This window comes from Pelobates fuscus, chromosome 10 (assembly GCF_036172605.1).
Source record: "Pelobates fuscus isolate aPelFus1 chromosome 10, aPelFus1.pri, whole genome shotgun sequence".
NCBI lineage: Eukaryota > Metazoa > Chordata > Amphibia > Anura > Pelobatidae > Pelobates > Pelobates fuscus.
In genome coordinates this window covers 149,505,759-149,517,505 of record NC_086326.1, presented here as the reverse complement: position 1 = coordinate 149,517,505, position 11,747 = coordinate 149,505,759, and the positions used below count along the sequence as shown (strand labels likewise).

Here is an 11,747-nt window from a genome sequence, read left to right as displayed (position 1 = left end):
AACAACGTTTCTACCTAATCCTGTGTGTTCGTGGCATGGGGAAGTCCCGGCCCCTAGAAGTTGGTTCCCAATGTGATGGTTATCTTGTTCGGGGGGGGGGGAGGTGTTATCTTGACGTTGATCTAGACACTGGTTCATGTCATTTGGGTGCCGGCCCCGGAGTGCCATCTATGTGGTGTTCTCCCCTCTCGCTAATCCCCCGCCCAGGAGGGGGGGGAGGGAAGGGGCGGAAGCACGGGGGTAGGCCCCCGTGCCTACTCACCCCAGCCCGTAGCCCCCCCCCCCCACCCAGGCCGCAGGGCCCCGGGCCCGCACTCCTCTGTCTCCCGGTCCCGTCCCATAGTGCTGCGTATAGGTTCCCCCTTTACTTTTTTATTATTATTATTATTATTTTTATTTTATTTTTTATTATTTTTTTTACAATTATTTTTTGGTGTAGAGGTCAAGTATTGGGGTCCCCCTCCTGCCCACCACAGGCGTAGACCATACATGGCCGAGAGCGGGTCAGCCGTCCTCTGTCCATGTGCGGGATTAGAACCTTACAAATTATCTATCCATGACCAGTGTTTTTTTTTTTTTGTGTTCCCTCCAGTGCGGTATTCTGTTCTCCCGCCCCACCCCTCCAGTTCCACGACCCCCATGTCACTCGTGTCCCCCGTGTAATTATAACTGTAATGTCCGTCTTAAAGTCTCCAAAGTATGCTAGGAACCAAGTCAGCATGTAACTATGTAAATAACTTGCGTGTCCCAATGTCCACTGCCTTAGTCCCTGCAGTGCGGGCCTCCGCCATCTCTGCTTAGATAGGTCGCGCCCTGTGCTCCGACCAGTCCCTGGGGAAGAGGTCCAGCGCGCTAGGGCCTCTTGTTGGCAAGATGAGGTCTTCAGGTACTTCAATGCCCAGGTCCCGGAGGGCTCTCCTGGGGTCCATGGATGGCGTGAGGACCGTAGGTCTCGGGCCGTTGAAAATCAGCATCTTAAAGGGGAATCCCCAGGCGAAGCGTAGTCCTTTTGCTCTGACGAGGTCCGCGATGGGCTTCCATTCCCTTCTTCTTGCCAGGGTTGTTGGGGCGACATCTTGATAGATCTGGAGCATCGTTCCTTTGTACGAGTATTGTTGGTTTCTGCTTTGCTTAAGTATGGCTTCCTTTGTGGAGTAAAAGTGCCAGCGGATTATGATATCTCTAGGTGGGCTATTTTGTGGACCCTTGGCACGCAAAGCTCTGTGGATCCTGTCAATGTGCCATAAGTGTTCTGGGATCTGTGGTAGGCTGGCGCGAAAGCACTCCGCCATTACGCGTTCCAGTTCGCCATCTTGTACTTCTTCTGGCAGGCCGCGTACGCGCATGTTGTTGCGCCTCGTTCTGTTGGAGCTGTCTTCTAGTTCCATTTCTAGCTGAGCTACTCTGGTCAGGAGCGCATTGGTGGCAGTGGTAGTGGCATTATGTGCTGTGACCACATCCTCCAGCCTGCTTTCCAGGGCCTCAGTACGGATACCTATGGCCTGGATTTCGGCCTTCACTTCCCTGGCTGATCTCTCTATTTCTCCCCCCAAGTACCCCTTTACCTCCTCCAGGGAGTGTAGTATTGCGCTCTGCGGGTCCTCAGCATGTCCGCAAAGCGATGCCGGAGTTGCCGGGGAGCTTGGGGAGGATGCGCCCGCTGGGCTTTCTGCTCCGTGTGCTCCACGTGGCGCTTGTCTAATGGCGGACAGCATGTCCGCGACGGAGGGGTTATCCCCTCTCTGTTTTTTCCCTGCCGCTTTCCTCTGCGACATCGTTTGTGGGCGTGAAGGTTCCGCTCGTGCTGACAGTTCGCTGGGGGGACTGAGGAGTCGGTGATCGCCGGTTACAGGGCTGATTATTGAGCCTGCGGTGCGGAGCTCCGGAGTTAGGCTGCCATCACTCTCGGAGTCCAAGCCACGCCCCCGATTTGTGTGATTTTTGGTTATGTATATATTTAAAGGTTGCTGATTCTAAATATGTTTTTTATGGAGATTGGATGTATGGTTTTAAAGTTACAGGGTATGTGTAAAAACTGTATTTTTACTGTCTGTGATAATTATGTTAACCCATTGTGTAACAATTATATCACAGGCAGAGGGGAGGATTTTGTGTGTAATTGCTGGGAGTGTTTTCTGTAATGTACGTGTGTGATTGGATGTTCTGTAAAACCCTGTGGGTGGCCCTATCTAAGGGGAACCTGCATAAAAGAAAGCCCTTTGGGTGCCAATAAACAGAATGACTTGACCCTCTAACTTGCAGCCTTGACTCATGTTTGTAGGGGACAGCTATAATCACTACAGGGATTGTTATGCTCTTCATGCTCCCTGAGCTACTGAGCTCTTGTAAGAGCTCTTGTTCCTGATCCTGCTTCGCTCTACAGAAGGAAGAGGTTCACCTACTGGAACCTGGAGCCTGGTCGTAGGTCGAGGGCGCAGACGGCGAGATACCAGCCCAGCAGCGGTGGTTCGTGGAGTCTGCAGTACTTATTGTGGCTACGCAGTAGTTATGGTGTCTACGGTGCTGATGGTCCTTTGGTGAGCGCTAGGAGCATCCTTTCTACGGTCCAACTTCCAGCCAGCCTGGAGGCAACCGTAACAAGGACAAAATATGCAATTTCTCTTGTTCAGTTCTCCAAAGTAAATCCCCCCCCATCTTACGTTTTAGCAACCTGACACCCTCTTCCTTAATATACCAGTTTGTAATAATTACAGATTGGATTTTTTTGTCCTTAAAATCCAAATTTCTTTGAAATCCTGACACTTTAGGGAATAGCCCTGAAAAAAGTGAATTGTGATGAATATGCGATGGAATTGCAAAATCTAGGCCAAAATAGAACAATTCTCCAATTCAACTCTTTTTTTCTTTTTCCAGGTCAGCTACCTTGTGCTAGATATTGCAGTCTCCTTACCAGTTTACTTTTTATTGAACAGACCCTTAAGTATACTAGCTTACTCATATACAAGATTCCTAAGTCATGTGTGCTGTGGGTGCAACTAGGCTCTGGCACACAAGTGGAAATATGGAAAAAATACAGTATGTGAAGAGATTCAAACAGAAATGCTGCACATACAGACTCCAACCACAATGACCATTTTTAAAAGCAGAAGTGGTTGTGGTAGTTGGAGAAAGCCTTTATACTGGGTATTAAGGCTACTCAAATCATGCTCTGTCTTTGCAGACATTTGAAATATAAAACTGATACCTTTTGAAAGATATTGTGATTTTTCTACACACATTGACTAACGAATAGTGTTTGTTAATAAAGGGACATGATAATCCTGTCTCTGCACTCTGACAAATGTAAGCACTGTGGTTTGGGAGAAACGACAATCTTTGCATTTGTCAATCAGGCAGCCGCTAGAGGCACTTCCTTGTAAAGATTATTTTTAAAAAATTTAAATAAATTAACCGTAACAGCCTTTACATTTTCATGTTTTTTTTTCACAGTTAATTCAATTTACTTTCATGTAGGGATCTGGGTTAGATTCAGCAGTTATCCAGCTGAGGTTCTGTCTGTCTTACCCTGCTCTGCACATTGTTAGTGGAGTCTGGGTGCTCTTCCACCCCAGCATTTATCAAAGTTTTCTTTCAGGTCCATTTTCTAAGCAACAAATTTTGTCCAGAATGATTCTGCTTGGATGGGAAATTCTTTTAATTTACTAAAGCCAATTCTGTTCAGAACTACGTTAGCCTGACTGAATGTGCACCATTGGTTGTCAATTGAAATGACTGTGTAAGCATTGACACCCCTGACGATGGCGATGCAGCTTACTTTGTGTAGGTGAGATCCCACATGTTATGGGTAGCACTGTTTTTCTTTTGATTTAATGTGCACTTTTTGGATACCTAAGGGTTAGTCGGTTACAGTAGGCATTAGTAGATTTTCTACGGAGCCTAGGTTGTACTTAGTGACGGCATGTTGATCTAGAGATCTCTTTCAGCTCTTCATTTGCTGTGTTATAGCACATTTTAAGCCATTTGTACCCCTTACAACAAACTTTGCTTTAGGGACTTATCGGCTTTATTGCATTTCGGGAGTTTGCGAATCATCTCTTTTATGAACCCTTGAACCTTCCTCTATTCCTAAGGGAGCTGACTCTTCTTTTAGTTATCTACCTCAATCTCTCTAGTACTAACCTTTAAGTTTCCTTTTTGAACCCTATACAAATTGTTTAAATTACAATCAGGTAGCAGCTTGTGGACACTAACATTCGGGGCTGACTATTACAGCCTCTCATAGGCAACTCGTGTCATCCCTTGGGTTGTACGATTTCTTTACAAGCCATTATTTCTAAATATTACCGTTAGTTACTAATAAAGGTTAGGGTTTCCTTCATTTTTATCATTGTTCTACCTTACTTACGGCTACTCTGCTTTCCAAACACTCCCAGCAGGCAGTTACTATGTGCAGTTTTTATCTTTTATTGAAATCGTCTCTTTAACAATCTGATATGTTGTAGGAAGACAAACAGCACATTTGAGAGTGTAACTCCCAGTAATTTCAGGCACACTGGGATATGAATACCCCACTGCTGCCCAGAGACTGAAGAAGAAATAGACGGTGCTTTATACACAACACAGAATTATGAAACAAATATGTATGGTCTCTGACGCATAGTATATGCAACCTGATATTACATGTGTGGGAAAAAGTTGTAGAATTAGACAAATCGTGCATTTCAATTATCCTTTCTCCGGGAAGTTAGGACACTGCACACTTATAACAACGTAATATGGAAGAAGTTGTTATAGGTGCTGGAGTCCGTAGGCTCCTTCCTAGCTTAAAAGATTAAACCGCAATTTAAACCTGAAGTTGTGCCACCAGGTTCCTGTCAGCACTATGTTAACCAACGTTCAAAACCAACTTATGGTTTGCCAAAATAAAACTAGAGAATTTAAGAGGTATTTATCACTTGCAGCAACAAAAAATGTAAACAGTGTCAGTTTCTTATTTCTGGACATGTTCCCTATTTCAAAAGAATTTGAATAACTCCATCTTCTTAGTCTAAAATGTGTTAAATGTTTTTCAACCAATTTGGATGGATGGTGGGTGGGCAATGAGGGATGTTATATTTGTGTGGGTTCATCGAGGATTCCAGTTCACTTGAAGGTCACCAGATGCAAATCTTAGAACATCAGCAATCATTGGGTAAATATGACTAAAGGTTGTGGCACCATACTTTTTTTTAATATGCCAGGTTTTTCTCCTTTTTGAGAAATACGGTGTGTAGTGTAAGTCTCCTGCTTCATAGGTGCCATCACAAGCTCTCTGGACAGTAGCCTGCTCCCTGTCAACCCTGGCATTGTGGGCCAACACTGCCAGTTTTGTCCTGGCTACCACACCATCCTTTGAATAATGGACTCCATTTGGCCGATATTTTAACACAAGGTTGGTGAAAAGTTTTAGAGATCCAGTATGGCAGAAGTATGCCATGTGTGGCAAATCTTCTTGAAGTCTCGAATCATTGACAAAGTTGTAAAGTTTTGAGTACGCCAATTCGTTTTTTTTTAACCATTTTCGTTTTCTTGCCTTGGACTCCTTGAGCCCTTCATGTTCACATCTGTGTAGTGAGGTCCCAGAATCCCATTCATGTTTATTAATAATGTGATGGAGAACCGAGTTCCACTTTTCTCTTAGCAATGCAGAATTTCCTCTGCAAGATGAACATGCTAACCACATATTATTAATAATTGTCCTTTGCCATGGAACAAGTTCCTTGCACGTTGATTGTCTAGTTAGAGTTGCAAGTTTAGTCCGAAGCTTCTTACAGTAGTGCCATATATCAAACTGATGATTAATTTTTTTGTAGTTCTCTCTCATTATTTTTCTAATGCGGACATGACAATTCGTTACCAGAATGGCAATTATCAATCTTTCAGCCAAAACTTGATCCATGCACTGAGTGAAAGCTTTTTCAACAGAAGGGGTTGCTTTGGTCACTGGAATGGTAATGCACTCAATGATTTTTTGTGTAGTTTCTTCCAAAAGAGAATAAGTGCAGTATCTAGCAGTTCCACCCGGGCTATCACATTGGCTGTGTCCTGCCAGACATACTACCTTGCCCTTTAAACTGTCCAGAATGAATTTTCGCTCTTTTTCGTAGTGCAAATCGACAATAGGAAACAAATACTTTTTCTGATAAGAGTAATGCAGAGATGGAGAGATAAATGGCAAACCAAAAATTGTAAAGAAGTCTCTGACTTTAGAAAAATGGGAACCACTAAATAGTATCGAGGCACTCGCCAATATATTGCCACATGACTGTTCGCCAATCATTGGCTGGCTTTTCCAGAACTCACAGCGATGATTACGTTCGCAAACGGTGTACACAGTCAACAAAGTTCCAGTTAGAATTTTCTCTTTGTGCGCAATGGGAGCAGTGCATGTAGTGGAGAAGGAGCAAGTTTGGACAGAGCCTAATAATTTATCCAGACATGACTCGAAAACAACAAATTTTTTTTCAGATAGATAATCTTCTGGTAAAGGCTCAGTTATATATGAAATTTCACCAATGTCTGTAGACTGCTCATCAGGACTGAAACCGTGATCACTGAATTCAGACGCACTTACAGTAGACTCCGTATCAGTGTCTCTGTGTGTAGAGGACATTTGTGAAATTGGATCGTCAAACTGTGGTTGTTGAATTATTGTTCGAGAAGAAGCAGAATTGTTTTCCTCTGATATTTTTTCATCAGGTTTACTCAAATAGCGATCACTAGATTTTGTTTTAGGACACATCCCGCTGTTAAAATCAATGGATCCCATAGGTTGATCAGTTACACCAGTCCATGTCCAGATATCTCTTTTCTTACACAAATCAAAGGCTGTGGTTGCAGCATCTCTTTTCAAATAACGATTACTCGTTTGAGTGGACACATTCCTCCGTCCATAGTATTGAGAGGTAGTAATGCATTTGTCATTCGTCTCAATTGATGTATTTGTTTCTTTGTTATAAGTTCTTTTTGGTAATGGTAATGGGTAGCAGTAACCTGAGGCATAGTCATGATCATATACAACCAAAGCATTGTCAATATCTGGACCACTATGGATGGATGCGTCATTTGTTGGATAAATAAGGTCCACCATTTCTATATCTGTAGTGCTGTCTTGTAAGGCGGATTCCAGTCCATGAACAACACATAAAACACTTGCTTTTGGAAAAATGGTAGGTACAGCGTCATATTTCAGTGTTTTTCTCTTGTGTGTCACTGAAAACATTTCAGGAGTGAAATGGTCGGAGCATATTCGAAACACAGAGGATTTCTTTTGCTGTATGATATATTCAATGACTGCGTCTATATTTTTAAATTCGTCACCACTAGCTAAGAGCCATTCTTTTATTCTGTCTGGTGTACTGGGAAAACTATAAAATGAGCAATCTTCCGCATTTTTTGTGTGACCATTTCTGCAGTCTTTAACTATACACTTTGGCATTTTGGTTCTGTTAAAAAAAAAAAAAAAAATAGAGAGAAAAAAGGTATTTTATGATTAGTAAAATATTAGAAAGGATCCATGGAATTATTCAGTGAGAGATGCAATTTATTTTTGTATGTAGTAATTATCCAAAAATCATTTCCCTCATGTTTTCAAAGTTACAAAGGATACTATAAGCATTAAAAAAACTAGAACACGGTGCTAGTTATGCTGCCATGAGTCCACACGGCACCTTCACACATTTAGGCAATGCAGCCACCAGGGGTGACAACTCTGCTTTGTTAAAGATACATTGTAGGCAATGTTACCACTTTATGTCATTTAAGAGGTTATATTGATCTGGAGTCCCCAGGGACCGTCCTTCCATTCAGAGTTAATCCATTTTTAATGCTAAATAAGAGTACCCAGCATCCCATCACCCCCGTGCTCCTTTGACTAATATGGAAGGATTTGCCTGAGCAGCAATGGGTGGCTGCGATTGGCTGAGAGTGTCAGCTGACCACATTGAGCCTATCACAGCAACCATTGCTGGTATAATATGGTATGGCTGGATGGAAGTGTGCAATCTCTGCCGTAGCCATGCCTCCAGCAGGAGCCGCGCTGTGGGTGTCCAGGGACCTTTTTTCAGCGTTACACTGCTCAGAAACGGTTTCTAATGGAGGGATAGTGTCAGGAGACTCCAGGCACTATAAACAATTCAGTGAAATAAAATGGTTAAAGTTACTACAGTCTCTCGTTAAAGGGCCCAGTCATGGACCATACACGTTTTAAAACTCCAGAGGACCGACACTCTTACCAAACTACACTGACTACGCCCTCTTCACTCCTGTGTGGCAGGGCTAGGAGGAAGTACAATATATATAGCTTGTAGCTTAGTAGCTGTGATTCCTGGGAGCTAATGTTCTGTTTGGGACCTAGGCTGCAAGAAAGGATCTGGGTTATATCAAACAGCAAATTAAGGGTGGAGAAGACACAGATATTGAGGTGAGAAATGGCAGTTAATGAGGAAAACAAAATAAAGAACAGAGGAGAAAGTATTTGAGATTTACAGATATAAGGGTAGGTCATAAATGGTGAACATAAATTCACATGACTATCAGCACAATAACTCTAACAAAACTAGGGGTAGATTATAAACGATGGGCATAAATTAACAAGACTATTAGCACAATACTAACAAAATAAATTTGCTTGGAGGAAGACCCTGTAGGGTCGAAACGTCGATCTGATGATGTAAACCTTTTTTGGGAAATAAATACCTATTGATCATTTACTAAGACCGGAGAGTGCATCTCTTATTGCTCTATATATCTTCTAACGTGGGATAGCACCAAGGCATCAAAACTACTTAATTGAGACAGTGTGAGTGCCAAGCTACATGTTTTTTCATATATATATACACACGCAAAAATTTGCAGCTGTAAATAAAATTTAAAAAAAATAACAAATAAAACACACAAATTCTGTAATAATAAAAGCAGAAACTAATTTTGGAAATAATACATTTTTTTAATTTTAGTATTAACGCAACTAGAATATTAAATTAATAATAAATTATACCAAAAGAAATAGGATAGAAATAAGTACTTACAGTTTGCTGTAAGTTGCTTTGTTCAGTCCAGGACTGCTTGCCGACAAGCTGGTGAAGTCTCTAGATCTTTAGTAAGACTGATGCCCGTCTCGGTCATTGTGGGTTCCTGGCAGGGAAGAGTTCATTTTACAAACAGATTATTTTATCATCTTCTTTAATGGGAGAGATCTGTTTCCAGACAACCTGTGACATCTTTGTACTACACAAGACAATGTCGGAAACACGAAAATAGTAATTCTCAGCTGGTCTTAGATCACCACGACAAATGGCAACAATGGATGTTATAGAATGTTACTGGGTGTTATAGAATGTTACTGGGTGTTATAGAATGTTACTGGGTGTTATAGAATGTTACTGGGTGTTATAGAATGTTACTGGGTGTGATAGAATGTTACTGGGTGTGATAGAATGTTACTGGGTGTGATAGAATGTTACTGGGTGTTATAGAATGTTACTGGGTGTTATAGAATGTTACTGGGTGTTATAGAATGTTACTGGGTGTTATAGAATGTTACTGGGTGTTATAGAATGTTACTGGGTGTTATAGAATGTTACTGGGTGTTATAGAATGTTACTGGGTGTTATAGAATGTTACTGAGTGTTATAGAATGTTATAGAATGTTACTGGATGTTATAGAATGTTACTGGGTGTTATAGAATGTCACTGGGTGTTATAGAATGTTACTGGGTGTTATAGAATGTCACTGGGTGTTATAGAATGTTACTGGGTGTTATAGAATGTTACTGGGTGTTATAGAATGTTACTGGATGTTATAGAATGTTACTGGGTGTTATAGAATGTTACTGGGTGTTATAGAATGTTACTGGATGTTATACAATGTTACTGGGTGTTATAGAATGTTACTGGATGTTATAGAATGTCACTGGGTGTTATAGAATGTTACTGGGTGTTATAGAATGTTACTGGGTGTTATAGAATGTCACTGGGTGTTATAGAATGTTACTGGGTGTTATAGAATGTTACTGGATGTTATAGAATGTTACTGGGTGTGATAGAATGTTACTGGGTGTGATAGAATGTTACTGGGTGTGATAGAATGTTACTGGGTGTGATAGAATGTTACTGGGTGTGATAGAATGTTACTGGGTGTTATAGAATGTTACTGGGTGTTATAGAATGTTACTGGGTGTTATAGAATGTTACTGGGTGTTATAGAATGTTACTGGGTGTTATAGAATGTTACTGGGTGTTATAGAATGTTACTGGGTGTTATAGAATGTTATAGAATGTTACTGGGTGTTATAGAATGTTACTGGATGTTATAGAATGTTACTGGGTGTTATAGAATGTCACTGGGTGTTATAGAATGTTACTGGGTGTTATAGAATGTCACTGGGTGTTATAGAATGTTACTGGGTGTTATAGAATGTTACTGGGTGTTATAGAATGTTACTGGGTGTTATAGAATGTTACTGGGTGTTATAGAATGTTACTGGGTGTTATAGAATGTTACTGGGTGTTATAGAATGTTACTGGATGTTATACAATGTTACTGGGTGTTATAGAATGTTACTGGATGTTATAGAATGTTACTGAGTGTCATAGAATGTTACTGGGTGTTATAGAATGTCACTGGGTGTTATAGAATGTTACTGAGTGTTATAGAATGTTACTGGGTGTTATAGAATGTTACTGGGTGTTATAGAATGTTACTGGGTGTTATAGAATGTTACTGGGTGTTATAGAATGTTACTGGGTGTTATAGAATGTTACTGGGTGTTATAGAATGTTACTGGGTGTTATAGAATGTTACTGGGTGTTATAGAATGTTACTGGATGTTATAGAATGTTACTGGGTGTTATAGAATGTTACTGGATGTTATACAATGTTACTGGGTGTTATAGAATGTTACTGGGTGTTATAGAATGTTACTGGGTGTTATAGAATGTTACTGGATGTTATAGAATGTTACTGGGTGTTATAGAATGTTACTGGGTGTTATAGAATGTTACTGGGTGTTATAGAATGTTACTGGGTGTTATAGAATGTTACTGGATGTTATAGAATGTTACTGGGTGTTATAGAATGTTACTGGGTGTTATAGAATGTTACTGAGTGTTATAGAATGTTACTGGATGTTATAGAATGTTACTGGGTGTTATAGAATGTTATAGAATGTTACTGGGTGTTATAGAATGTTATAGAATGTTACTGGGTGTTATAGAATGTTACTGGGTGTTATAGAATGTTACTGGGTGTTATAGAATGTTACTGGGTGTTATAGAATGTTACTGGGTGTTATAGAATGTTACTGGGTGTTATAGAATGTTATAGAATGTTACTGGGTGTTATAGAATGTTACTGGGTGTTATAGAATGTTACTGGGTGTTATAGAATGTTACTGGGTGTTATAGAATGTTACTGGATGTTATAGAATGTTACTGAATCCCAGCTACCTGTATCGGCGGTCTCCCAGGCGGGAAAGTCAGACAGACAGACAGTACTAGTGGCTGCACGAGCTCCCCCTCCCATGCAGGAAGTCTCACACAGCACGTGGTATTACACTGTGAGAGAGAGCAGGGATTGGCTGATATTCCAAGTCCCCGCCCCCTCCTCACAGAGAGCTCAGCATTCAGACAGGAAACGTCCAGATCCAACTTCTTACCAACCTCAGAGTGGGGGGGACAAACCACAACTCCCACCATCCTTCCTCAGCCCACTCCAACTCCCACCATCCTTCCTCAGCCCACTCCAA

At 41.2% G+C, this 11,747-nt stretch overlaps 1 protein-coding gene across 3 annotated transcripts; it reads right to left on the bottom strand.

Annotated features, from left to right (window-relative positions):
- Positions 1-4,991: 4,991 nt before the first annotated feature.
- On the bottom strand, positions 4,992-11,507 carry LOC134575166 (uncharacterized). Of its 3 annotated transcripts, XM_063434390.1 has the most exons (3): positions 11,449-11,507; positions 9,030-9,135; positions 4,992-7,445 (listed from the first exon to the last, which is right to left on the bottom strand). In XM_063434390.1, the coding sequence occupies exon 3, from the start codon at positions 7,436-7,438 to the stop codon at positions 5,087-5,089; it is 2,352 nt and encodes a 783-aa protein (XP_063290460.1). In that variant the 5' UTR covers positions 7,439-7,445; positions 9,030-9,135; positions 11,449-11,507; the 3' UTR covers positions 4,992-5,086. The 3 variants fall into 3 exon arrangements, with proteins under 3 accessions (XP_063290460.1, XP_063290459.1, XP_063290461.1); XM_063434389.1 differs by lacking the exon at positions 11,449-11,507 and having other exon boundaries at positions 9,030-9,225; XM_063434391.1 differs by lacking the exons at positions 9,030-9,135; positions 11,449-11,507 and adding an exon at positions 8,235-8,514.
- Between the last annotated feature and the right edge of the window lie 240 nt (positions 11,508-11,747).